The following is a 27,798-nucleotide window of genomic DNA, read 5'->3' as shown; positions in this document are numbered from 1 at the left end:
CACTTTCTTTTTTTTTGTTGCTATGGTATCGTTTTGGTATCAAGTATCGTTTTTTCAAATTCTGCTCTCGAGGATTTTGCAGAAAAGAACACGTGGTACTTTAAAATCTGCAGTAAATATATTGATCACATTGTTACAATAATCTATTTTCTTTGCTGTTACAGTAAATCTATCCACATCAATGTAAGCACTCAAGGGTATGGTCATTTAAAAGATGGCTAGTCATTATTAGCCTGGTTCTGTATGGAATGCAGGCACATAATAATTCTAAAAACAATTATTTAAAATATTGGTGTTTACAAATCATGTGCTGGTACCACCAACTGAAGAAGTTGGTAGCATCAGTGCCAACAGTGGGAAAAGTTAGTGTAGAACCTTGACCCGTCTGTCATGGTAGCCAGTAGTGAATAAACATTAGAATTTAGGGAGGTGTCCACTATTTGTTTCTCTTTTTCAGTCCCGTTGTCTCACCTGTTTCTCTCCTGTTCCCGTAGGAGCCAATCCTGTATGGAGCTGGTAGTATGGCGCCTCCCATGGGATGCGCTGGCTCGAAAGCTGAAAGACTCCCTGCAGAGGAAGCTGCAGACTACCAGCAGGCAACCCCCGACCCCCAGTGCCCCTACCCCTCAGATTCCCCTCACAAACCCCCCAGGGGAGACGTACTCCCCTCTGTACTGCAGCCCAGTGGCCGGGGCCCACAGCTCTGGAGAGGAGGACATGGAGCTGTAGGGCTTTTGAGACCCAGCATCAGGAATGCCAAGAGTAGCTACAGGTCTCAGCCTTGGTTCACTTGGTTGGACCCTCAGAGAAGCCATGGAGAGACAGAAAAAACTGCATAGACTGATCCAAAAGCTTCACAGTGACATGAACGTCTGCTTTGGATCAAGACCAGGCTGTTGGGCAGCATGGCACATGTATACCACTTGGCCAAAAGAGGGCAAGTACCCACTTTCTTTGTGCTACAGTTAGATAATACTGGATTTAAAGAGCAACTGCCTCTAAAAAACAACTTCTCATTTAGAAAACAGCCCTATGTGTCATCAATATGAGTCAAACATTTATTATACTGTCAAAATTGACTACAAAGTGTAAATAAACTGAGTCTCGTCCAAAATAGACTTGTGGTCGTGACTGCATCATAACGTAAATGAATGTTGGGTTTGTTGTCGTTTTTTCTACTTACCCAGAGTGGGAAGAACTCATGGATACCATTTTTATGTCTGCGTGCAGTTTGGAGATGATGGAAGTTAGCATGTCATTATCTTTTTTGCTGGAAGTCTCCAGGTTAGAGTATGTGAGCGGAGCTTGAGTGGAGTGAGGAGCTGACCGTGCCCATTTGACTGGAGCATGGAGCGAGATCCCAAAGGCTGGAGCGTCAGCCTTCTCGCTCTAATAGCGCTCACTTCACGAGCTCAGGACATGCCTGGCCCAGCATGCATTTGTAGGCTACTTGTGTGCTGCTATATATCCTTGCTTTAGCTACTGTCATGGAGTTCACTAAATAATTTCATAAAGAAACTGATAAAACACACAGGTGCAAAATCAAGGTGACTTACAAAGATGAGGAGCAGGAAAGGGAGTGCAGTGATGTAGTGTCCTCAACTAAAGAATCATTGTGGAATCTGAAAAGACACGTATCCCAAAAGCATGATGGTGTACTTACTATGTGCACATGTTTACAGAAAGGAACGAGGTGGGTAGCTGGCAAAGTGTGTCATTGTAGAAAAGTATTTATAAACAAAAAATCAGATCTCTTAAGTTTTGTAAAAAAAAATCTATTGTCTATACAATATACCATCATTGATTTTGGCCCAATAGGCCTGGCATATTCCCGCTTTCTGTTTTGACTGGGTTATTTTGCCTGAACCTTTAGGCCTACCTATATATACATTTTTTTTAAATACAAATAAATACCCAAAAGGGTGTTTAGCATCCCAGTGGCTCTGCAACCGCGGAGAGGATATTCTCTGCTGCTGGCCTGCTCTCCAGGCACCATCGCATGAGCCTGAAGCCACAGACTGGCCAATCTCGTGTTTCTAAAAATGAATTCAAAGGCACTAATAAGTCTAATAAGGCATTTTTCATTTAATTTGTATTTCATTCTAAGTAAGTCACAGCCTATATGCACAATTTATAGGCTATAATGATTTAATACAACAAAATGTTGTTTAAATGCTGAGCGCTATATGTCCCTACCAGCCTAGTGTTGCACTCGCAAATGCTTCACAATGTATTTCTTTGTAGGCTATAGCCTTGAAATAATAAAAATAATATAGGAGTGCCAGAGCGACTGCTCTCCTCAGCTCACATATTCTGCTCCAGGTAGAACAGTAGCCAGCTCCTCACAACAGCAGGGAAATAGACCTTCTAACTAAAGTTGGGTGTTGTTGGTCATTTTCAGTGTCTTCAGAAATTATTCACACCCCTTGACTTTTTCCACATTTTATTGTGAAATAGCCTGAATTTAAAATGTATTAAATTGAGATTTTGTATCACTGGCCTACACATAATACCCTATCATGTCAAAGTGGAATTATATATATATTTTTAACTTTTACAAATTAATACAAAAATTAAAAGCCGAGTCAATAAGTATTCAACCGCTTGGTTATGGCAAGCCTAAATAAGTTCAAGAGTAAAATGTCACATAATAAGTTGCATGGACTCTATGTGTAATCATAGTGTTTACATCATTTTTTAATGACTACGTAATTTCTGTACCCCACTCATAGAATTATCTGTAAGGTCCCTCAGTCGAGCAGTGAATTTCAAACAAAGATTCTAATGAAGGGCACCTATTGGTAGATTGGTAAAAACATAAAAAAGCAGACATTGAATATCCCTTTGAGCATGGTGAAGTTATTCATTACACTTTGGATGGTGTATCAATACACCGTCACCAAAAAGATACAGGGGTCCTTCCTAACTCAGGTTCCGGATAGGAAGGAAACCGCTCAGGGATTTCACCGTGAGGCCAACGGTGATTTTAAAACAGTTTAATGGCTGTGATAGGAGAAAACTGAGGATGGATCAACAGCATTGTAGTTACTCCACAATACTAACCTAAATGACAGATTCCAAAATGTGTATCCTGTTTGCAATAAAGCACTAAAGTAAAACTGCAACAAAAAAAATGTGGCAAAGAAATTAACATTATATCCTGAATACAACGTGTTATGTTTGGGGCAAATCCTCTTTAGGTTGTTCCTCTTACCACTCTTTTCAAGCATGGTGGTGGCTGCATCATGTTATGGGTATGCTTGTCATCGGCAAGGACTAGGGATTTTTTTAGGATTAAAGAAACAGAATAGAGCTAAGCACAGGCAAAATTCTAGAGGAAAACTTGGTTCAGTCTGCTTTCTAACAGAAACTGGGAGACAAATTCACCTTTCAGCAGGATAATAACCTAAAAAACACAAGGCCAAATATACACAAGTTGCTTACCAAGACGACCTTGAATATTTCTGAGTGGCCTAGTTACAGTTTGGACTTAAATCAGTTTGAAGAATTTAAAAAAGAATAATGTGCAAATATTGTACAAATATCCAGATGTACAATGCTCTTAGAGACTTAACCAGAAAGACAGCTGTAATTGTTGCCAAAGGATATTTTAATGTATTGACTCAGGGGTGTGAAGACTTATGTAAATGAGATATTTCTGTATTTAATTTTCAATCAATTTGCAAACATTTTGAAAAACATGTTTTCACTTTGTCATTATGGGGTATTGTGTATAGATGGGTGAGGAACACAAATCTATGTAATCCAATTTAAATTCCTGCTGTAACACAACAAAATGTGGAATGTCAAGAGTTATGAATTCTTTCTGAAGGCACTGTATAGTCTTACAAAGCTATACATGGAAATCAATATTTTATAAATGAGTTATATTTACTGATAATTAGAAACGATATTCTATCCATTTCCTCATTCTGTCCCGTTGTCGCACAAAGATGTATAGAGATAACGTTGTATCTGTCCCATTATGTCGTCTTAGTGTACGGGCAGCGCCATTGAGACAGATACAACGTTGTGATCTCTTTGCGACAACGGAACAGAATGAGGAAGTGAATCTCGTTTCTTATGATTATCAGTCAAATTAATAAAATCATTAAAATATTGATTAAATGTTGTAAAGCTATAAATTACCAAACACCCAGCTTTGGAGTAGCTAGGTCTATTTCCCTGCTTTTGAGAGGAGCTGGCTACTGTACCTGCAGACTTACAGCAATTGTGCTAAGCTAACGATATGCTAACTATAATGAACTCCAAACTGCATGCAGAGACTTAAAAATGGTATCCATGAGTTCATCTGACTCTGGGTAACTAGAAAAATTACCTACTATGATCCAGGAAAATATGTAACTTGAAAAATTATAGCAAGGACCACAAAGCCACAGTAATTTTATGAAGGCACCTTTTAAAGGGATCGTTTGTGATTTTGGCAATGAAGATCTTTATCTACTTCAGATGATATCATAAGGTGAATGCACCAATTTGTAAGTCGCTCTGGATAAGAGCGTCTGCTAAATGACTTAAATGTAATGTAAATGTAAATGAACTCGTGGATACCATTTTTATGTCTGCGTCCAGTATGAAGGAAGATAGAGGTAGTTTCATGAGCCAATGCTAACTAGCGTTAGCGCAAAAGACTAAAAGTCTTTGGGATCAGCTAGCATGAAAGTAGAAAAAGAGCTTCATTGCCAAAATCCTGAACTATCCCTTAAATGAAATGTCTATGTTGAAGCTTTATGACCAGTGGCAACACACGTCAAGAGTTTCTGATGTTTGGGAATTGTCTAGTACCTTATGTTCTAACTCTAATGTAACAACTGTTTCATAGCAGACTGCTTAGCCTATTTGGAGAAGTCTCTGTTTTGTTGTAGTTACATTAAATGCAAGTAAATATGATCTGTGCTTAGCCAATGCATTGGTATTCAAAGGACAAGGATGTAATTCATTCGACTTTATTCAAAGGGAAGAAGGGGCATTGAGCTCCGATAATGTCAATATGAAAGTTTTATACTCATCTTTTAGCCCCAGTTGGGTTATGGTTTTAAGAACGGTTACTGTTTAAAGGTGGTTTGGTCCTTGTTTCCGCATTCAAGAATAAAGTTTGCTGAAAGTTTGCTTTGTAGGAAAGACAGCTTTGTTGGTCTTCCTACAATAATGTGAAAAATAATGAATGTACTAAAATTCACCATCATTGTAGACTTTGATTGTATCCTCTCATATGCACCTTAACAGAAACACTGGCTAGTTGAGTGGCTAGTTGAACTTTATCTGTTTCTAAATAAATTCTTTATTGCTTATGGTGTTCATGTACAATGTTTTAATGCCAAAGGGACAACAGTACATACAGTATGAAAACATCACAGATGTTAAATAGTTAAAGTTTATTCCAGGTCCTAGCAAAATGTCTTTCTAAATAAAAACGATCATGCAATCTGAAGTATACACTCACTAGCCAGTTTATTAGGTACACCACCCCATTCACGAAAATGGATCACGTGGCTGTGGATTGGTATATAAAGCAGGCAGACATGCATCAAGGCATTCAGTTACTGTTCAATTGAATGTTAGAATGGGGAAAAACCAGTGACATAAGCGACTTGGAGCGTGGTATGATCGTCCGTGCCAGGACGATCCAGTATCTCAGAAACGGCCACCCTCCTGGGCTATTCAGGCACGACAGTGTCTAGGGTTTACCAAGAATGGTGCGACAAACAATAAACATCCAGTCAGTGGCAGCCCTGTGGGCAAAAACAGCTCGTTGAAGAGAGGTCGAAGGAGAATGGCAAGAATTGTGCAAGCTAACAGGCGGGCCACAAACAGACAAATAATGGCGCAGTACAACAGTGGTGTGCAGAACGGAATCTCGGAACGCACAACTTGTCGATCATTTTCACAGGTGGGCTTTTGCAGCAGACGACCACACCAGGTTCCACTCTTATCAGCTAAAAACAAGAAGAAACCACTCCAGTGGGCACACGATCACCAACACTGGACAACTGAGGAGTGGAAAGCATCACCTGGTCCAACAGATCCTGGTTCCTGTTGCGTCATGCTGATGGCAGAGTCAGGATTTGGCATAAGTAGCATGAGTCCATGGACCCATCCTGCCAGTTGTCAATGGTACAGCCGTTCAGTCTACAGCAACTGCATGACACCATTGCTTCAGCATGGACCAACATACCTGTGGAACGTTTCCAACTTGCCTCAAAGAATCCAGGCTGTTCTGGAGGCAAAGGGGAGTCTGACCCGGTACTAGATGGGTGCACCCAATAAACTGTCCTGTGAGTGTACATTGAGCATAATAATTACAATAGCTCTGTTGCAACATAGAAAGAAACTGACACAAGATTACTTTCTTCTTCAAATGGTCCTAATTTCAGCTTGATCCCACTGCCTAAAGAGTCACAGCTCCGGAATAGGCACTATGCAGACATGTCAGTTGGTTCATCAAACATTCACTCAGTCCCCAACCTTTAGCCTAGCAGTAAAACTTAATTCCTCCAAAGGCAGAAGAATGTCAACTTAACCCATTTTGACCTTGAGGCCATTTACCCTATCATGTAGTGTCATCCTTTTCAGAAGTACCTTGAAATGATTTGAGATTGCTGTCCTCCAGTAATTCATTTTACAAACACACACACGTCATCTGGCAAAGCTCACAATCCTTCACTCTGTACTGTCCTGGACCGGGAACGACTCCAAAACTGAGTGCATTCCTGGGATGGTGTGATCTGATTGGATAAGAATTACAGATAGAATATACCTATTACTCCAGAGAATACTTTTAAAACTGCATTTCAACTTTTCAAAAATGTCACAACACCACACACATTATTTCTCCTTAGTAACACATCATAAACCATGCCAACACAACAATACACTGAAGCATGTTTTACACAGTGATGGAAAAAGTATACAGTTGTCATACTTGAGTAAAAGTAAACATATACTACCGTTCAAAAGTTTGGGGTCACTTAGAAATGTATTTTTTTTTTTAAATACTTTTTATTTTGTCCATTAAATTAACATCAAATTGATCAGAAATACAGTGTAGACATTGTTTTGTTTTTTTTATAATATGTTTATTATTTTCCAATAAAAATAAAGTAAAAAAGACAGCAATACAAACAATGACATTCATTGTACTGTTGAATGGGATGGCCAGTTTAGAGGACAAAACAAAAGTTAACTCACACATACACAAAATAAAACAAAATCCTATTAGGTGGTACATGTATAAGAAGACAGCATATAGTCATTACAAGCAGTGTAGTTCAGCCAAAAATAAATATTGAGTGGAGTACAGCACAGAGTAGCAGCAGATCGTCAGCCCAGTTATGAAGCGGGGCTAGACCATTTATCCAGTATCGGCTGCCATATTTTGTAAAACAATGGACTTCTATTGGAGGTGTTGTATCGAATCTTTTCCATATGTATTACATTCCCTAAATCCCGTAACCACATTTCAAAGGTAGGTACAGTCTCCAATTTCCAAAATTGCAATATGAGCCTTTTGGCTAATAGAGTACACAGAGAGACAGCTTTCCCTTCCTGGTTATTCCCATCAACTGTACCAAACAGAGCGATCAATGGGTCTGGGGCTAGAACTCTATCAAAGGCCTTAGATAAGTAATCAAAAATGAGAGCCCAGTAAGCATGTAATTTAGGGCATGTCCAGAATAAGTGGGTCAACGTCCCCTCATCCTGCTTGCACCTCTCACACAGTGGTGAGGTGTCCGGGAATATTTTATGCAGTTTTACTTTTGAGTAGTGTAACCTGTGTATCACCTTAAACTGTACAAGGTTGTGTCTGGCATTCACTGAACTGTGGTTTATATTCCTGAGAGCTTCTATCCAGTCCTCATTTGAGATTTCTGAACCAAGTTCTTGTTCCCAAGCCCTTTTAATGGTGTCTGTGGATACCTCTATGTGGGCCTGTAGCACATCATACAGTCTAGAGACCGACCCTTTTGAATGGGGTTTGACAAGTATCAAGCTATCTAATGTAGGACTATTGGGCTTAATGCCATACTGTGGGATATGTGTCCTTAAGAAATTCCTGATTTGGAGGTATCTGAAAAAATGTGTTGTTGGCATGTTGAACTTTGCCTGTAATTGTTGAAATGAAGCTAACTGACCATCTATGTATAAATTACCAATTGTTGTGAGCCCCTTCTCCCTCCACTGTGAAAACACCACATCATCCAATGCAGGGTGGAAAGCATGATTCAGGCTAATCGGGCTGTCTATGTAAACAGTGGGTATGTTAAGAAAATCCCTAATCTGTTTCCAGATCCTAAGCGTATGACAAATGACTGGATTGGAGTCATAAGTGGGTTTTTTCACATATGATGGGCTATTAACAAGTGCAGGGAGTGAGGAACGTTGACAGGAGGCCTGCTCGATCAAAAGCCATGAAGGCATATCCTTCTGTCTCATCGCAGGTAAACTTTCCCTCCAGAAAGACACAATGTTCAGATTAGCAGCCCAATAATACAGTTTGAAGTGAGGAAGGCCAAAGCCCCCCTCTATCTTGTACTTGCATAAATGCTTCTTTGAAATTCTGGCTGCCTTGTTATCCCATAAAAATGGAGTTACTATTGAATCCAGTTTCTTAAAATAGCTTTGTGGTATGAAATTGGGTAGACATTGGAAGAGGTAAAGAAACCTGGGTAGGACAACCATTTTAATAGCGTTTATACGACCAACCAAGGAAATAGGCAGAGTTTTCCAGAAATCTATATTTTGTTTAAGCTGATATATTTTCATGTCCCAATTCACTTTCAATAGCTGGTCAAGGTCTCTTGTCACTACAATGCCAAGGCTTGTGAACTTGTCCCTCACTGTTCTAAACGGGGTAGATTGCAGAAATTGCATATCCACAGGCCGTGATATTGGCATCAACTCACTTTTTTGCCAGTTTATCTTGTAGCCAGAGAAGGAGCCGAATGTGTTTATCAAGTTAAGTAATGGTGGAATAGAAGTTTTAGGCTTAGACAAAAACAAAAGAACATCGTCTGCATATAGGGAAATTTTGTGCTGTGTGTCTTTTATTTTAACAGAAGCTATATCGGCACATGCCCGAATGCGAGTAGCAAGGGGTTCCATGGCTATAGCGAAGAGAGCAGGCGAAATAGGGCACCCCTGTCGGCACCCCTTGAACAGGCGGAATGACTGCGACATTTCCTGATTGGTCACAACGGACGCCATTGGGTGTGCATAAATAATTCTTATCCAATTAATAAATTCCTTTCCAAATCCGAAATGCTCCAGAACCGACATCATATACTTCCACTCAATCTGATCAAACGCCTTCTCTGCATCAAGAGCTATTACCACTGCCTCAACTTTATGATCATGATACATTACGTTGAAAAGGCGTCTCAAATTGTAGTATATATGTCGGCCCGGGATAAAACCTGTCTGGTCAGGGTGTATGATGTCGGAAATATATTTTTTCAATCGGTTTGCCAATATCTTTGTCAACACCTTGTTTTCTATGGGGAGTAACGACACGGGGCGATACGACGACATCTCCATGGAATCTCTATCTTTTTTCAAGATCAGGGCTATTGTAGCCTCATACAGTGTTTGCGGGAGTTTGGTATTTTCTTTGGATTGTTGAAACATTCGCAGCATAAGTGGAGATAGACTAGCGCAGTACTTCTTATAGAATTCTATTACATATCCATCGGGCCCAGGGGCCTTGCTGTTTGGAAATTGTGCTATCGCTGTGTTAATTTCATCTAAGGTTATCCCTGCATCGAGTGCGGCAGCTGCCCCCCTGTCTAGTTTAGGAAGTTCACATTCAGCGAGAAAGCGTTCCATAGTTTGTGGATCAGTAGCATCGCATTTTGATTGGTATAGCTCTGAGTAAAACTGCGCAAAGCATTTATTAATGTCCTGCGGATCTGTTACTATTTTACCCTTCTTGTCTTTTATTTTGTGAATAGCTCTAGATGCTTGTACATGCCTTAGCTGTCTTGCTAATAATTTATGTGGTTTGTCCCCCAGTTCAAAATAACTTTGTTGCGTTCTAGCAAGTAAAGAGCCCACCCGTTTCGAAAGGATGGTATTGTATTCATACTTTAACTTTGTGATCTTCTCAAGGACTGTATACGAGGAATTTGTCCTAAAAACGTTCTCCTGTTCCCCTAACTCTCTTTCAATTTCTCTCAGCCTAGTATTGGCACGTTTCTTCCTCTCTGATGTATAAGAAATAATGTAACCTCTAATCACAGCCTTTAGAGATTCCCAAAGGGTGGAGTCGTCAACATCCCCCGTGTCGTTAGTACTGAGGAAAAAGGCAATCTGCTCCTTCAAATACTGACAAAAAGCCTCATCTTTCAACAGGTATGCGTCTAAGCGCCACGGTCGCCGACCTGTCGACATATTGTCGAGTTTCAGCACCATGGACAGAGGAGAGTGGTCCGTAATTAGAATGGGGTGATAGGTAACCGACTCAGCTGCTGAAATTAGTTTGGAGTCCAACAAAAAATAGTCAATTCTGGAATATGATTTATGAACTGATGAAAAGAAAGAATAATCCCTGTCTGTTGGGTGCGTCAGTCTCCAAATATCGACAATGTTAAGGTTTGTCATCAATGTATTTAGACAGACACTGGCATTTGATTGTTGAAGTGACCTTGATAGCTGTTTATCTAAAAGAGGATCTAACGTACAGTTAAAGTCACCTCCAACAATAACACTTGTATCCGAGATATTTGGTATGGCCTTAAATACCCTTTGAAAAAATAATGGATCATCGAAGTTGGGTCCATATAAATTGACCAAGGTTATTGGTTTTGAATTCAGTGTACCAGCCACAATAATATACCGACCATTAGGATCTGAAATCGAGGTTGAGTAAACAAAAGGAATGTTTTTCCTTATCAGGATTGCTACCCCTCTCGCTTTTGCATCAAAGTTAGACTGGTATATCTGACCGATCCAGCCGACTCGTAGCTTGGCCTGCGCGGAGCGTTTAATATGAGTTTCTTGAAGAAGCACTATGTCAGCACCCAGTGATTTAAGATGAGAAAAAACCTTAGCTCGTTTCACGACATGCCCTAATCCATTACAGTTCCAGCTGACTATCTTTATTCCACCTGGTCTACTCTGTGCTCGGTCACTATGTGGCATTTCTTATTTTAAAGCAAATTGCTGCTGTCAAACAAAACCCTGAAGAAAAACGTCCCGCCGTGCGGGAGCTTGTCATGCCACCTGTACTAATAAACGTGAACATAAAACACAGACCCCATCCCCCCTCCCGTCCCTCCACCCGTCCCTTTACTGAGTGACTTCCCCAAACGAAGCGCTCCTTGACTAACACACAAACCTTAGGGTGTCTAGACATAAAGCTTGAACTAACTCGTCGTCTATAGATGCTCCGCATATAAACTAATATTAAATAACACTTAACTTAACTCTCACGTTAGGGAGTGAGTGGCGTTAAAACATGACATGCCAAACAATGCTATATTAGCCACAACATCTCACCTATCATATAAGTCCCAATTTCTGATCTTCTGATCGAAAAGACATAGGCCGGAAATTCAATTCACACACATTCCTGGCCTGTATTTGGCCATTTAGCCTGCTGGCACAGCCGTTCTGTATCCTCAGCCGGGGAGCTTGCTTGTCAAGAACAGATCGGCCTCTTTTGCGTTGTCAAACGTACGTGTTGATCCCTCGACTGTCACCTTAAACCGGGCTGGGAAGAGGAATCCATATCGGATGTTGGCCGCCCTGCATTTGTTGCGTACCTCATCATACTCTTTCCGTTGGTTCCTCACCTCCAAGGTAAGATCTGGGTAGAAAGACACCCTGGCTCCGTTGTAGTTAAGGGGGAACTTTTGACTAGCCAGCTTGAGGATGAGATCCCTGGTGTGGGGATAGTGCAGCCTTACAATGAATGGCCTTGGTGGCCCGCCCTTGGCCGGCTTCGTTGCCTGTGCTCTGTGTGCGCGGTCGATCAGGATGGCCGTTTTGAAGTGTTCACTCCCCAGCAATGCCGGTATCAGCTCCGAGACAAATTCAGTGGGTTTCCCTTTCTCAGTGTCCTCCTGGATCCCACATATTCGGATGTTCTGGCGTCTTGAATGCGACTCGAGCATTTCCAGTCGGGCCTTCAGGGTTTTGTTGTCATTTTTGAACGTTGCGCACTGTTTCTCTATGTCCTGTAGCCTGGCCTCGTGATCGATTGTCGTCTGCTCAACCTCGTGCACCCTTCCCTTAGTTGCCTTCACAGTTTCGGCCAAAGTCCCAATACTCTTTGAGATATCAGCCAACCTTGTGTCCACCTTCTTGCTTAGTGCGTTTATGGCAGCCAGTATGTCACTTTGAGTAGGATCTGTGGGGAACTCTTGGAAGCTAGCCTCTTCAGCTAGCTCCTCGTGGGTCGGCGACGTTGAAATTGGTTCGTTGTCTATCTCATTCCAATTATCTTGTTTAGCGCCCCCTTTTTTGTTGCCTTTTCCTTTTGTCATATTTGTTTGAAGTTATAGGTTGTGAGAGGTTAAGATAAATATTAATTTGTTTCAAAATTGAGCGGAGCTCTAGCAATGCACGTCTACTCCATAGCACGCTCTCTAGCGCCCCTGTGTGTAGACATTGTTAATGTTGTAAACGACTATTGTAGCTGGAAACGGCTGATTATTAATGGAATATCTACATAGGCGTACAGAGGCCCATTATCAGCAACCATCACTCCTGTGTTCCAATGGCACGTTGTGTTAGCTAATCCAAGTTTATCATTTTAAAAGGCTGATTGATTATTAGAAAACCCTTTTGCAATTATGTTAGCACAGCTGAAAACTGTTGTCCTGATTTCAAGAAGCAATAAAACTGGCATTCTTTAGACTAGAGTATCTGGAGCATCAGCATTTGTGGGTTCGATTACAGCCTCAAAATGGCCAGAAACAAAGAACTTTCTTCTGAAACTCGTCAGTCTATTCTTGTTCTGAGAAATGAAGGCTATTCCATTTGAGAAATTGCCAAGAAACTGAAGATCTCATACAACGTTGAGTACTACTCCCTTCACAGAACAGCGCAAACTGGCTCTAACCAGAATAGAAAGAGGAGTTAGGGGCCCCGGTGCACAACTGAGCAAGAGGACAAGTACATTAGAGTGTCTAGTTTGAGAAACAGACGCCTCACAAGTCCTCAACTGGCAGTTTCATTAAATAGTACCCGCAAAACACCAGTCTCAACGTCAACAGTGAGGAGGCAACTCTGGGATGCTGGCCTTCTAGGCAGAGTTCCTCTGTCCAGTGAGTGTTATTTTACCCATCTTAATCTTTTATTTTTATTGGCCAGTCTGAGATATGTCTTTTTCTTTGCAACTCTGCCTAGAAGGCCAGCATCCCGGAGTCGCCTCTTCACTGTTGACATTGAGACTTGTGTTTGTACAGACCCTTTTACACCACTGGTTTGACCAGATATGACAGACCAAATAAGGGCTTCATAAGCACTATATAAATGGGTAAACATCTATTACCGTATGTCATGCTCTATAAAGGATTCATAAATGTGGCATAACAACCCATGGCAAATGTGACATAACCCACTTTGTCAAATATGGCATAAACCAGTGCTTTTTAAAGAGTGACATAAGCACTGCTTAATAAAGGCTTCACAAAGCTAGATGAGACGATCTATAGATTATAGACCCATAACCTTGTCATGTCATACTCGTAAAACGTTTCTATGATGGGCGGCCTAACAATGTTTACGACATTAAGCCTTATGTAGGTGTTATGAATAACAGAAGGTGTCTGACTTCAAAGTAAGTACAGCGTCTTATGATATAAAGCATTTATGTACAGACATAATGCGATGCATCTCGTCCAAAATGTGGACTCATTGTGCCAAAAAGCACCTGGAAGCAGGATGATCATCAAGACTCTTGAAAAAAAATTCTTTGGACAGATGAGACAAAAGTATAATTTTTGGGACGAGATGGGTCCCATTATATCTGGCGAAAACCAAACACTGCATTCAACAGTAAGATCCTCATACCAACGGTCAAGCATGGTGGTGGTAGTGTGATGGTTTCGGGAAGCTTTTCTGACTCAGGACCTGGATGACTTGCCTTAATAGAATGAACCATGAATTCTGCTCTATCAGAGAATTATACAGGAGAATGTCAGGCCATCCGTCTGTGAGCTGAAACATTGCTGTGTCGTGCAGCAAGACAATGATCCACAATCAAGTATACATGAAAATGGCTAAAAAGCAACAAATGTGACGTTCTGGATGTCTAGACCTAATTCCAATTGAGATGTTTTGGCATGACTTGAAACGAGCAGTTCATGCTTGAAAAGCCACAAATGTTGCTGAGTTATACTTTTTTCAGAGCACTGCATGTGTTCTGAGTAACAGAATTAAAATCGTCCATAGGCTGAATTTAGCCTGCGGGCTGCCAGTTGACGATCCCTGAGTGTCAATAAATATGTTACAAACATTCTGCCCTTTTACGAAGATTCTCTCATGATCCACAGGCCACAGGGTGTGAGGGGTATTTGGATGGGTTGATGGACCAGCAAAGTGTGTGTGTGTCAGAGCCAAGTTTGGGATAACAACCAGGTATTAATTTTCTGTTCCCATGAGACCAGGGCTTAGGCCTAAATTCAAATCAGATGAAGCACTAACCCGCGATAGAAGACAGTGTTTTGGCTGTGTCGGAGGTGTAACTGTGTTAGAGCTGTCAAATTGGTGAGCGACTGCTCGTCATTGTCACAAAGCCACACCTGTTCCACTCGCGTTAAGTTCAGAACGGGAAAGTATAGACTATATAGAACGAATGACACTCAAATTGAAAATCATTAAACAAAATAACGAGGAAATAAAAAAACGAATTGTCACACACCAGATAGGTGCATTGAAAGGTGTTGTTTTACAGGGTTAGCCATAGTAGTACAGAGCTCCTGGAGCAAATTAGGGTTAAGTGCCTGTTACGGGATTTTTGTGTTTAAATGACTAAAATATGTATACATTTGACTTAGACGTTACTGTATGAATGAAACTTATTATAATCATAAGTCTGAGTGTAATATGTTCCTTATTAGAAAGAATGGAGTTATCTTCAGACAGGCTGGAATGCTGTGTTCCTTACAGGACATTCTGTCTCTACCCAGGGAGGGGAAAGACCTTGAGTTGGTTGTAGATAGTTGAACAGGTGGCAGACAGTAATGAGAACTCGAACTGTATTGCCATTGTATCCAACTTGTAAGTCGCTCTGGATAAGAGCGTCTGCTAAATGACTTAAATGTAATGTAATGTATCCGAGAGGAGGTTGGACATTAAAACCTATGACATCATATTTATTATATAACCTGATGTAAATTGTACTATGATTCAGTACTCTCGAGAATAAACGCTATTGATTGATTGATTTTAAGACTGGTTTTCTGTCCATTTGGCTGATAATTATCTTACAAATTCTTATTTATGGGCAGAATGTTTTAATTGAATTGGTTGATAAACATAGGAATGAAATTCCTTTAACAGTGCCTTGCCAAGAGCACATCGAAATACTTTTCACAGATTTCTCACTTACTTGCCCAATACTCTAACCGCTAGGCTACCTGTCGCCCTAAATAATGAGGATCAGCCTAATCGAGGTGTAGATCTCACATTCCAGTTTTCAAACTTGTAAACAAGGCTGCAGGGGATTTATCTTAATTCAACCATACAGCCAATGGCAAGGTCTGCTTTAGGTATAATACAGGGAGCAGCTTGTGGATTTGACAGCTCTAACGCAGTTCCACCTCCGACACCGCCAAAACAACCAGGTGTCGGCTAGAGCGGATCTGATAGAATATAGCCCTTGAATACAACCTGGACTCTCTGTGGTTGATCTTCCAGTGGGAGAGGGTGAATGTGACAAAGACCTGACTGAGTCCAGCAGCGCACAGTATGGCTCAAGTTATATTGTTGTGTGTGACTGTACATGTTTGTGTACTGAGGAAGATGTAACTTGGTCCCAGGAGAAAGCCACTTTTCATTCCTTATGTTGGGGGCTTTCATCAAAGTAAGTTGTGCCTGGTGTAATGTGACTACCATGACTGCACTTTATGGAGCATGTGTCATCCTGCAGCATAGCATTTTGAGGAAGGTTTGGGGTAAGGTCAAATATTGGCTACACACCCAAGAGGGAAAGAGGTTGGGCCCTCCTAGAAATGTTTTAGAGTATGACATGACAAGGTTGGAGATGCTTTGTGAAGCCTCAATTTAATATTATTTATAAAGCTTTTAATAAGCACTGGTTTATGTCATATTTGGCATAGTGGGTTATGTCACATTTGTCATTGGTGTTTATGCCACAGAGTTATGCCACATTTATGAATCCTTTACAGAGCATGACATACGGTTATAGATCATTCGTGACCCATTTTTGTAGTGTTTATGAATGCTTTATGTATGCCTTTGTAAGTAGCACTTCATTTAAATCAGGACCCCAAATACTATTATTATTACTAAGTTATTACTATTAGTAGGACAGAGGATGTCATTGCCTGCCCACTCAATTGGCAGGTGGAACTCACCGTCTCCAGGTAGGACCCAGCCAGCTCCATTGGGGCCCTGCCTAGAGGGGTCCTGCCCAATTGAGAGGGGCTGCAGGCATGGGCCTGGTTCTCAGCACGGAGCTGTTTGACCCGGCTCTGGAGGTGACGCAGTAGCTTGAAGGAGGCCAGGTCTGAGGACCCGGGGGAGGTAGGGGGTTCCCCAATGTGGAGGGAGGGAGAGGAGGCTGATTGCTGAGCTCCAGAGTCAGTGCATTCCTAACAGGAGACAGGGAGATAGATGGGAGAGGAGAGCAAATGGTTGGGGATTAGAGACAGACAAAGGAGAAGAGAAGGAGAGATTCAATCTAGGCCCTAAAGTAGCCTCTATGGTTACCAGATGTCAAATTCTTCTCAGGGCAGTACTGTATTTCAGCCCCTTTCTGATGTCCTGACTTATTTACATTTGTCCCGTATTTCAGACTTCCCATTAATTTGATGATAATTGCATTCCAAGTTGGAGGGGTGTGGACATGAAGGTAAGGTTAAGTTTAGGGTTAGGGCTATTTCTAGGGTTAGGGTTAGGGGTGTTTCCAGGGTTAGGGTTATTTCTAGGGTTAGGGTTATTTTTAGGGTTAGGGTTATTTCTAGGGTTAGGGTTATTTCTAGGGTTAGGGATATTTCTAGGGTTAGGGTTATTTCTAGGGTTAGGGTTATTGATTAATTCGAGTTTGGTCATTTGAATTGGATGAAATTATTTTGATTTGTGTAGTTATTCTTTTGGAATAAACTGATTGATTAATTGAATAATAATTTAATCCAACTCACAATAATACATTTACTCAAATCAAAAATAATAATTGCATCAACTCAAAATAATTTCATCCAACTCAAAATAATGTTTATTTAATTTAGGGCTAGATTCAATCAGATTTGCGTTAGCCAACACCCACATAGCTGGTGTTTTGACCATGTCTGAGGTTGACCTGTCAAATCCACAAGCGGCTCACGGCGTTATACCTATAGCGGACATTTCCACGGATTCACATTAGTATCCCATGCAGCCGTGTTTACAAGATCGAACATTGGAATGTGTGATTTAACCTACACCTTGATTAGGCCGATAGAAATCCTCATTATTTTGTTTAATGATTTTCAATTTGAGCGTCATTATTTCTATATAGCCTACACGCTCGTTCTGAACTTCTAACGCAAGTGGGACGGGTGTGGCTTCGTGACAATGACCATGAGCAGCCGCTTACCGATTTGACACCTCAATCTGCCAAAACATCAGCTACGCTTGATCTGATTGAATCTAGGCCTTAAATGAATCAATTAGTTTACCTACCTAAAAATAATACTTTTATCCAACTGAATAATAAAAATGTCATGCTTTTTGCCCTACTGTGCTAACCCTAACCCTTACTTTAACTGCACATTCTGTTAACCCCAGCCTTAACCAGCAACCAGTAAACTAAGCACAAAAAAACTTGTTGGAGTAGCTTCATGCTCAGGCTCCCGCAGGTCTTATATGGTGATGGTTACCCCAGTAATGCGTCTCATCTCCCCTTCCAGTTTCTCCAGCTTCCTCTGCTTCTCCTCTTGTGCCTTAGGTGCCTTTCTGCAACACAAACATACCCAGATATTATAGATGGTCTGTAGGAAATATCTTCTCCTGACAGAGCATAACTAATGTGCAACTTTGATGGGTAATGACACTGTATAAACACATCAGTGCTAACAGTGTACAAACTACTGAACAGAACTGCTCTACAGTGTACAAACTACTGAACAGAACTGCTCTACAGTGTACAAACTACTGAACAGAACTGCTCTACAGTGTACAAACTACTGAACAGAACTGCTCTACAGTGTACAAACTACTGTACAGAACTGCTCTACTGTGTACAAACTACTGAACAGAACTGCTCTACAGTGTACAAACTACTGAACAGAACTGCTCTACAGTGTACAAACTACTGAACAGAACTGCTCTACAGTGTACAAACTACTGAACAGAACTGCTCTACAGTGTACAAACTACTGAACAGAACTGCTCTACAGTGTACAAACTACTGAACAGAACTGCTCTACAGTGTACAAACTACTGAACAGAACTGCTCTACAGTGTACAAACTACTGAACAGAACTGCTCTACAGTGTACAAACTACTGTACAGAACTGCTCTACAGTGTACAAACTACTGAACAGAACTGCTCTACAGTGTACAAACTACTGAACAGAACTGCTCTACAGTGTACAAACTACTGAACAGAACTGCTCTACAGTGTACAAACTACTGAACAGAACTGCTCTACAGTGTACAAACTACTGAACACTACTGAACACTACTGAACACTACTGCTCTACATATCTCAACCCCCCCTGAGATGATGATGATGATGATGATGATGATTTGTAAGAAGAATGGGACGACTAGTTAGTGAGTTAGACTCTAGGTTTAGTCTAGACATGCTGTCTCAAAATGGTAAAGTCAGTTACCTCCCCTTTAACACCTTTGCCTTGCACCTGTTGAGTGGCAAAAGTGAAAACACTGAACACAACAGAACACTTCCCAAAGTCAGTTAATGATACAACCTTTTCAAAGCCTGCACATCTTCATCAGAAAAAAATAAGGATGAGGGCCAAAAGTGAGTAAAGTTTTAAAAGTCTACTCTGTGTAAATAGTGTGGGATTGTACGCTACACACCTCTCCAGTTCGGCTGTCAACTCCTCCTCAAACTTGCGTGCCAGGCGCGCAGTGGTCTGCTCCTTCCACTGTCCCATGCTCCTCTGCACCCGGCGCAGTTCCTGGTCTTTGGCCTGCAGCTGCCTGCGCAGGGACGCAGCCAAACCTCCTGTCTCGTCTCCTTCCTCCCGCACCTGGGCCTGCTGCAGATCGCTCAGCTCCTCAATGTGCTCCTGCAGCGTTAATATATGACTGTGTGTGTGTGTGTGTGTGTGTGTGTGTGTGTGTGTGTGTGTGTGTGTGTGTGTGTGTGTGTGTGTGTGTGTGTGTGTGTGTGTGTGTGTGTGTGTGTGTGTGTGTGTGTGTGTGTGTGTGTGTGTGTGTCACACAAAGACAGTGAGATCCATACCTGAATGAGTGTCTCCTTCAGTGAGTCCAGAGCCTGCTGTCTCTCCGTCTCCATCTGTTCCCTTTGAATACGGAACTCCCGCTCCTAAAGCATGCAAATGTGATTCTTAACGCAACAGAAGTGTAAGCATGTTTGTATGTGCTGTATCTGTGTGCATTTGTGTGTATTTTAGTGAGTGTGTCCTGAACACACTTTGTCCCGGCTCAGCTGCTGAGTGCTGCGTCTCTGTAAGTCAAGCTCCTGCTGTAGTTGGCTGATTGACTGCTGCAACTGCTCTCTGAGGGCCTGCAGGGTTTGGACTGCTTGGGCCACCGTAGGACTGCAGCACAGCACCAATATAGAGCACCAACACCAAAATATTAGAATACACAGTGTTATATCCAAATGCATATGCTGATAATGTAATGTGTGCTTCTGTATGTGTATGAGAGAGAATATGAGTGTGTGTGTGTTTGTGTCTGTGTGAGAGAGTACCTGTGTGGGAGCTGAACGGAGCTCCCTACGGCCCCACTGTGTTCCAGCAGGTGCTGAAGATGCTGACACTCTGCCCCCATCTCCTGGGCCCAGTGTCTGTGCTGCTGCTCCAGCCTGGCTGTGGCCTGCTTGTGGATGTGCTCCCTCTCCCCCAGCAGCACCTGCAGTCTACCAGCCTCCTCCTCTGCTTGTTGGACAACCTGCTCCAGCCTCAACGATTCCCTCTCGCCCTCCTACGACCACAGCCCAGTCAGTTCACCATGTCAACTATACACTGGAAACCAGGGGTGCAACTTTCACTGGGGATGGGGGGGACATGTCCCCCACATTCTGAAATTGCATTTTTGTCTCCCCCAGTTTTATCATTGGAATGTGATAAACAACAAAGCAACGGTGTGCTTTAGGACCATGCAAACACCTCCGAGCGGTCTGGTAGGCTTATCTGTGTTTATCTGACCGGATAAAACAAATACAAATAATAATAATACAAATTAAGTTCCCCCCACTTCTAAAACCAAAGTTGCGCCCCTGCTGGAAACTATACACTGTATGTAGTCGTCTCCAGATGCTAGTTTATAAGGTGGTCGCCTGTCATCACCTGTTCCATGTGCCTGCGCAGTCTCTGTAGCTCAACCTGGTGCTTCTCTCTCAGGGACCTACGCATTGCAGCGAGAGCAGACGCCTGCTCACTCTGCTGCACAAGGCCCTCACTTTCCAGCTCCTGCACTTTCTGAGAGGGGAGGGAGAGAGGAATGACATCTCTATTTCACACATGTTCAAGTATGAATTGGAAATGTGTAGTTTTGCATATCTCAACTCCCCCTGAGACACCATCGGAGAGGGGTCATGGCCAGGGTCTGCCACCATCAACAGTGACCCTGGAGGAATTAGGGTTAAGTGCCTTTTTCACCTTGTCGGCTCGGGTATTCGAACTACAACCTGTCGGTTACTGACCCATCACTCTAACTGCTAGGCTACCTCCCGCCCTATCTTGGTTCTGCTTACTGTCCTCAGTTCTACCACTTTGCTTTGAAGAGCCAAGTTATTCCTCTTCTCTCTCTCAGTCTCTCCCCTCATTCTCTCCAGAGCCTCCCGGCCTTGCTCCTCCAGTATCCCACACTGCAACTGTAGAGCCGCTTCTTTCTCTACCGCCCATTTCTTCCTCTCACGCTCTATGGTGCCGTGCATCTAAGGTAGAGAACAGGTACTGTTATCACATTTGTTTTACATCACATCTGACAGAAAAGGAGAGAGAGGAAGTAGGAGTATATACCATCTCCTGAGCTTCCGCACACAGCTCCTCCTCTCGCCTCCTCATCACCTCCTTCTGCTCCTTAAGAGCCTCCCTCAGCTTCCACCACTCCTTCTCCTTCATCTGCAAAGGAAACTGTGAAACTGACCCAGGAACAGTATGGTGTGATTCTTTCAGAGCACAGGAAAGCCTGAGATACGGACCTGGATGCAGCTCTGTATGGACTCAGTGTGCTGTGTGTGAGACAGGGCCTGTTCTCTGAGAGAAACGGTTTTCTCTTCTTCAGCTTGAATATGAGCCTGGACACACAGCAGCAAGAGCAACATAAATGTTTGAATCTGATAGAACACATAAAGGAAATATGGGGCTCTTTCTAATGTTAAATAAACCCAGTTGACGGAGCCTCTCACCTGCTGGATGTGTTTCTCATGAGACAAAGCCAACTCTTTCTTCAGCTGCTCCAGCTCTCGCTGCTAAAGGAGACAAACAAAACCACCCCTTACATACTGCACACATACACATTTAACTACATATGCTCTCACGCTATCATGCACACTGTGAGTTACCCACATTTATAATGGGTGAGAGCTGGTATAAGATGGAATTCGGACATTCACACGCACAGTCAAGCTGACTCATCCATCGACACTGTGTACTAGGGACTACCCAGCCCACACACCGTCTGCGTGAGTGCCTGCTCCTGGGTCTCTCTCAGGGAGATGCTGTGCAGCTTCCTCAGGCTACGGAGCTCCCCCTGGAGCCCATCTCTGTCTGCCTGCAAGGCACTCCTCTCCTCCTGGAACCCCAGCAGCTGCAGCTCCTTCTGGGCTACTATCCTCTCCACCCTGCTCTCACTCTCCCTCAGCTCTTTCTGTAGCTCACACACCTGCACCTCCACTGCCTGCGAGACAGAGGATGGGAGAGAGCGGTAGACTGTGAGATCTTAATACAGATCGAGGGTCAGAGGTGTGGTTATGATAAAGGGTAATAATAAGGTAGACAGGTGTAGATGGTACCTTCTCCTCCTGTTTCAGTCTGTGTTTCTCCTCCAGACATGCACACCTATCCCTCAGTAACTTCTCCTCCTCTGTTACACGCTGGAGCTCCTCGTGAGCTTCGTCCAACTTCTGACACACATGCAGAGAGACAAATTCAAACACATTCAAAGCAGTGACTATCACTGTAACATGTTCTGAGCACCAGTCTAATGCTGTACCTCTTGCATAGAGTCCAGTTTGAGTCTAGAGCACCGCTGCTCGGAAAACAGCTCTGTCTTGGCACTGTTCAGCTGTCTGTCCAACTCCTCTCTCTCAAGGACAGACATACTGACACTGGTCACTCTCTGAGACAGTGGGGGAGGAGGTAGGGGAGAGAGGGCATGAAATGGTAATAATTAAATCATTTGATTGTAATAGAGGGGGGGGGGGGGGGTGTCAAGCGGGCTAGAAAAAGCATGTGTTACCCTGTCCATGCAGGTCCCATCCGTTAAGGCAGTTCTGTGTTTACATAGAGCAGCCAGCTCCTCCTTCAGATCCCTGACCTCCTGCAAACAGGAGTCCCTCTGCCTCTGCAGCCGGCGCAGCTGAGAACTACAATACACTCAATACATCACTGTGAATACAGCCTAATCAGCAATGGACATTATAGAGGTGAGTATAGAATAGGTATTGTAGACAGTACAAGCTGTTCCTAATAGTATTGTTTTGGCAAATTGTATTCTGTTTAAAGAGATACAGTGCAGTAACAGGGTTGATTATGTGGATACCTGGTGTTGTCTGCTTCTGCCTTGCTGTCGCTCAGGCTGGCCTCCAGACTCCTCCCCTCCCTTTCCATCTGCTCTGCCCCCGCACGCAGCTGCTCCCACTCCTGCATGGCATGCTGGGACACAGAACACAGCACATCTCAGTGTTAGCCGTTGTCATGGATTCACAGGACAAGGAACTAGTCACAATATGGAAGGTATTGTCTTGTACTTTTCTTTTCTGAAGAAGGTCAGTGAGGGTCAGTTCAGTCTCACACAGCTGAGCTCTCTTCATCCTCAGTCTCTTCTCCTCCTTCTCACAGTTCTAAAACACAAACAAAGATAACTACACACAGACAAGAAGACACAAAACTCACATATCCCTAGCATAATACTTGAATGTCAGGAAATATCAGGAGAGGTGAGTAGAGTGGGAAGACTCTCACCTGTCTGAGGGTAGCCAGCTCCTCCTCCATCTGTAGCCAGTCTGACCTCACCTCCTCCAGACGACCCCCAGGCCTCTGCTGAGTGGAGTCAGGGGTTTGAGAGACAAAGTATCAGGAGGCCTGTTTTTACACATCTCAGCTGGAGAATAACTGCTCACATGGAGTGAACAAGTGTTAACAAGCATATCAATCAACAGATGGCTTTCCCCATAACTAAGAGTCAATGGACATAAAGCTTCACTGTCTGCCACAGGAGTTATCGTTGGTTATTGTGCCACCTCTCACCGTACACACACGTCCCCCTGTGTCCTTGTCAGGCCTACGTCTCCTCCGCCAGCGGACACAGCCCTCATCTGTGTCCTCATCATCATCATCCACAGAGAGCACATACCTGATGACAGATACAATAGAGAAGGATATGAAACAAAGAATGGCTAGTCAGATTGTATTGGAGACTGACGTCACATCATTTTGTTGATTCAGTGAAGGCTACCTGTGAGTGTCTCTTCTGCTTTTGCGTGCTTTATGAAGAGGTAGACTGTCACTGGTCACATTTCCATTGCTAGCTCTCAGTGCTTCACAAGCACAGGACAAACAAACAAAGAAATATACTTTCACATTGGGTTATAGCGTAGTTAGTGGCATAATATCATTCAATAATCAGGCCTAGTCCTGAAAGTCTTACCTGTAGTAAACTTGAGATTCCTTGGCTCCAGAGTGGGTGTGTCATAGTCACTCTGGTCAGTGCCGAGACCATCCATGCGGCTGACAGACTGAATGGCTGAGAGGTATCCTATGGTGACGTAAGACAGATCTTAATAATGTGAACTACTTCATTTCCCTTCTGAATGGTGGTCATAGCCCCTAGCTCCTGCCTCTCACCTGGCCTGCTGTGGATGTGTTGCCAGACCTTCTCTGTGCGTACTGAGTCCAGGTCACTGTCGATGGTCACTGTGTCAAAATTCCACACAGGCACTCCTGGGGGAGACACGAAGAGGCTGCAGTTACTGTTAGAGACGGCTGACTTTTTTTGCTTCAAATATCCTTCACATGTAGCCATGTTAATTCATAGGGTAGAGTGTATGAGCTAAAAGAGTAGATGTTCTGTGTGGTAGAGTACCTGCCAGGTGTCTGGTGGTGGTTCCAGCAGCATGGTTCCTGTTCTCCTTGGTTCCCTCAGGCTCCAGACTTGAACAGGCCTCAATGAGAACCCCTGTATGAACACTGCTAGTGCTGGGAGGACCAGGCACTGACACTGGAACCAGTGGAAACAGACAGAAGCATCAGTATTATAATGCAGGAACAAAATAAGTGAGAGGCCTTACAGTATAAGACTAACTTATATGAGTACTGTCCCCTTTCCCCTCAGATGACTACCGCCAACTCTGACACTAGACCCACCGCAGGAGGATGTCAGTCTTCTCACCTGTGGCAGGCTGGGGTAACCCAAAGGACTGTGGACATGTCTCTACTGACAGCTGTATATCACCCCCTGGTGGAGTCACTAGAGAGTGAAGACAGCATTCACTCCTGCTAAGACCACTAAGCCTCTGTGGTGCTCTTGTGTGGCTCTCACTGTCCCCTAGGTTTCCACTCCAGCTAGTTCTCCTCTCTCCATGCCTGTGATGAGCCTGGCTCTCCTGGTCTTGCTTGTCCATGTGATGGGGAAGCTCTGTATAACCCATGCCTCTATCCACAACCTCTCCCCCAGCAGCAGTGAGACCCCCTGCTTGCTTTGATGCTGTCCTTTCAGCCTCTTCCTCTCCAAAGGACTGTCCCAGGCTGTTACTCCAGTCTCTGGCCAGTCTCTGTTTGGTCCTGTCTGGCAGCCTCACCACCATCTCCTCCCTGAAGCGCATGGCAAAGTCCTCTGTGCAGACACTTTCTGGAGGGGGGCACAGCTCTCCTGCTAACCCTCCTCCTCCACAGGCATAAGCCCCCAACAGCCTCTCCAGCCTCCAGTGACACTGCTCCCTCCGGGACTCTACACCCTCCTCTTCCTCTTTCATCACTTCAACTGTCCTCTGCTCCTCTTCCTCCTGATCGGCAGGGTTCACCCGTTCTCCTGAGCTCTTCTCTGAGGGGAGAGCAGAGGGGAGAGGGGTGAGATACATCCAGGCTAAACCAAGGTCCAGGTCAGTGAAGGGGAGAGAGGCTGGGTCATGTGATGTGGGTAGGGTGAGGGTCAGGGTAGAAGAGTCTCTGTAAAGGACAGTGAGTTCTAATATCCAGTAGTTCTTTTTCTGAGGGTTCTCTCCTTAATGGTAATGCTGTGGTATTGGTTGCTCAGTTCTGGCAAATGATTCTTGATCATTCCAGAATCCACACACTCTAAAAGGGATCAAGTTACAATGGCTGTAAGGACTGGATTGTAACATTCTCACATGTAACATTCTCACCTGAAGATAGGTCCCTGGTCTCAGAGCGTACCACGCCAAGACAAGAGATGGGGGTGTTGTTAGTGGGGATGGTACTTCCCAGTCCTGTATCCCTGCTCACAGACTGGCTACTGCTAAGGTGAGCTATAATAAACAGAGCATGATAGCAATAAAGATATTAAAATACTAGAGCGTTACTATTAGCCAAAAAGTATCACTCAAGATGTGCTGTAGTAAATTAAACTACATACAACAACATACCTGTATTGAGGCAATCATGTTTTCTGAAGATACCTTCAATCCCATTGCTATGGCTCTGCACCTGTGAACATTTAGCTACTCATAATGGTACAACTTTTAACGGTCCAATGCAGCCGTTTTTATCTCAATATCAAATCATTTATGGGTAACTATTCAGTACCTTACTGTGAGTGATTTCAATAAAAAATAAAAATAAATAACAAAAATGTCCTCTTAGCAGAGCAATTTCTCAAGCAAGAATTTTGTTAAGACTGTCTAAGAGTGGTCTGAGTGGGGAGGGGAAAACTGAAAACTAGCTGTTGGGCTGAGAGGTTTGGAACTCTATTCCTCATTGTGTCTATTGTCATTTATCCAAAACTCCATCCTACCAAAACTGGCTGAAATTTCAGGCAGTCTTTTCAAACAGCTGTTACACTAAAAAGGCATTGTCATAATTTTCACAATTTCACAATATTATTCCAACCTCATAGTGTGGAAACACAGGAAAAATCTAATTTTTGACTGCACTCTGCCTTTAAGACAAACTTAACAAAAAGAGGATTGCGAGTCTGGAACCCTGTGAAACCCTGAGGAAGGCTGCAGCACACTGACCTGCAGGCGGCTCAGCTGGGCATCGATGGCATCTAGGAGGAGGTCACAGTGATCCTGTGGCAGAGGGGCATTGCTGTCTTCATCCAGGTCTGAGTAAGCAGAGGGTATATAGGGAACAGGAAACGGTTTAGTCCAGAGAGAAGAGAAGGAATGAGTAGGAAGAAAGACAGATAGAGGAATTCAGTCTGAAGTATCTATAGACATTATCTGACCAGTGTAAAGAAGCTCGTCTGTGTCTTCTGCAGCATCTCTTTCTGCCCCTTCAAAACTGCCATCGGCCATTTCCTGTAAAACACACTCAGAAATACAGACACAACATTCTCGAATGCCTAACAGCAAAGTGATGTTGGTGGTGGTGAGTGGGGGTTGTCGTTGGTCATGGGTTGCTCTGGAAACCCAGAGTCTTTGACTGGGGGCCTTAAGGCTACTGAGCTTCCTTTCACAAAGAAGCCAATACATTCTGGTGGCATTATGGCCAGCTCACATTCAAACCTACACTTTGTAGTTTACAGTGATTGTGGAATTCCTTCCACTGACCGAGTAGGAAAGGTGTCCTGTAGGCTTACAATTTGGAAACAGCATTACAAATTCCAATGTTTCAAGAATGTTAAAAAAACCACATCTGATAAAGCATCCAGCTGAGTTGATTTGATGGTGGTTCCATTAGAATTCATGCACTCTAATGAAAAGGCAATGCATATGTACATTTGATTGAACAGTGTGCATAATGCGCAAATAAGACTATAATGTGACATATAACATTTCTCGATAGCTTTACATTTCACATTTACACTACACAGACAGGTAGCCCATATTTTTAAAACATAAGCAGCATAAATTGTTTCTTCTCATTGTTTAAATTTAACCATAAATTCATGACTTACTTTCTGAATGGTATGAAACAAAGTTCGTAGACTCCTTTCCAGCTTGACTTGATTGACACGAGCATTGCTTGGGTTTCCAAGCAACCTTCAAACAGTGCTCCCCCACCCGGGTCTAAGCCAAGCCGTTCAAACTGTATAATAAGAACCGTTCAA

The 27,798-nt window shown here is 43.1% G+C and overlaps 2 protein-coding genes across 10 annotated transcripts in view; one reads left to right on the top strand and one right to left on the bottom strand.

The window, feature by feature from the left end:
- The window catches only part of LOC139576725 (coiled-coil domain-containing protein 117-like), a 7,930-nt gene extending 2,620 nt beyond the window's left edge, over nucleotides 1-5,310 (top strand). For all 4 annotated transcript variants that reach the window (XM_071403109.1, XM_071403108.1, XM_071403107.1 and 1 more), the window contains one exon: nucleotides 495-5,310. In XM_071403109.1, the coding sequence (XP_071259210.1) occupies nucleotides 495-729 (235 nt within the window). In that variant the 3' untranslated portion in view covers nucleotides 730-5,310. The remainder of the gene's footprint in view (nucleotides 1-494) is intronic.
- On the bottom strand, nucleotides 4,988-27,798 carry LOC139576723 (golgin subfamily A member 6-like protein 25). 6 transcript variants are annotated; one of them, XM_071403102.1, is made up of 31 exons: nucleotides 27,646-27,798; nucleotides 26,974-27,046; nucleotides 26,762-26,850; nucleotides 26,171-26,231; nucleotides 25,931-26,053; nucleotides 24,958-25,608; nucleotides 24,652-24,786; nucleotides 24,414-24,509; nucleotides 24,217-24,324; nucleotides 24,025-24,106; nucleotides 23,817-23,922; nucleotides 23,532-23,609; nucleotides 23,318-23,410; nucleotides 23,110-23,222; nucleotides 22,807-22,933; nucleotides 22,561-22,686; nucleotides 22,361-22,471; nucleotides 22,024-22,245; nucleotides 21,755-21,817; nucleotides 21,548-21,643; nucleotides 21,366-21,467; nucleotides 21,098-21,280; nucleotides 20,691-20,822; nucleotides 20,093-20,325; nucleotides 19,811-19,937; nucleotides 19,619-19,702; nucleotides 19,231-19,442; nucleotides 19,023-19,049; nucleotides 18,066-18,141; nucleotides 16,563-16,799; nucleotides 4,988-6,746 (listed from the first exon to the last, which is right to left on the bottom strand). In XM_071403102.1, the coding sequence occupies exons 2-31, from the start codon at nucleotides 27,041-27,043 to the stop codon at nucleotides 6,672-6,674; spliced, it is 4,038 nt and encodes a 1,345-aa protein (XP_071259203.1). In that variant the 5' UTR covers nucleotides 27,044-27,046; nucleotides 27,646-27,798; the 3' UTR covers nucleotides 4,988-6,671. The 6 variants fall into 6 exon arrangements, with proteins under 6 accessions (XP_071259203.1, XP_071259202.1, XP_071259199.1 ...); XM_071403101.1 differs by lacking the exon at nucleotides 27,646-27,798 and having other exon boundaries at nucleotides 19,231-19,412; nucleotides 26,974-27,616; XM_071403098.1 differs by lacking the exon at nucleotides 27,646-27,798 and having other exon boundaries at nucleotides 26,974-27,615.

Source organism: Salvelinus alpinus, chromosome 5 (assembly GCF_045679555.1).
Source record: "Salvelinus alpinus chromosome 5, SLU_Salpinus.1, whole genome shotgun sequence".
In the NCBI taxonomy this organism is placed as follows: Eukaryota; Metazoa; Chordata; class Actinopteri; order Salmoniformes; family Salmonidae; genus Salvelinus; species Salvelinus alpinus.
The sequence above is the reverse complement of the archived record's forward strand: the minus strand, read 5'-3'. Positions and strand labels throughout refer to the sequence as shown.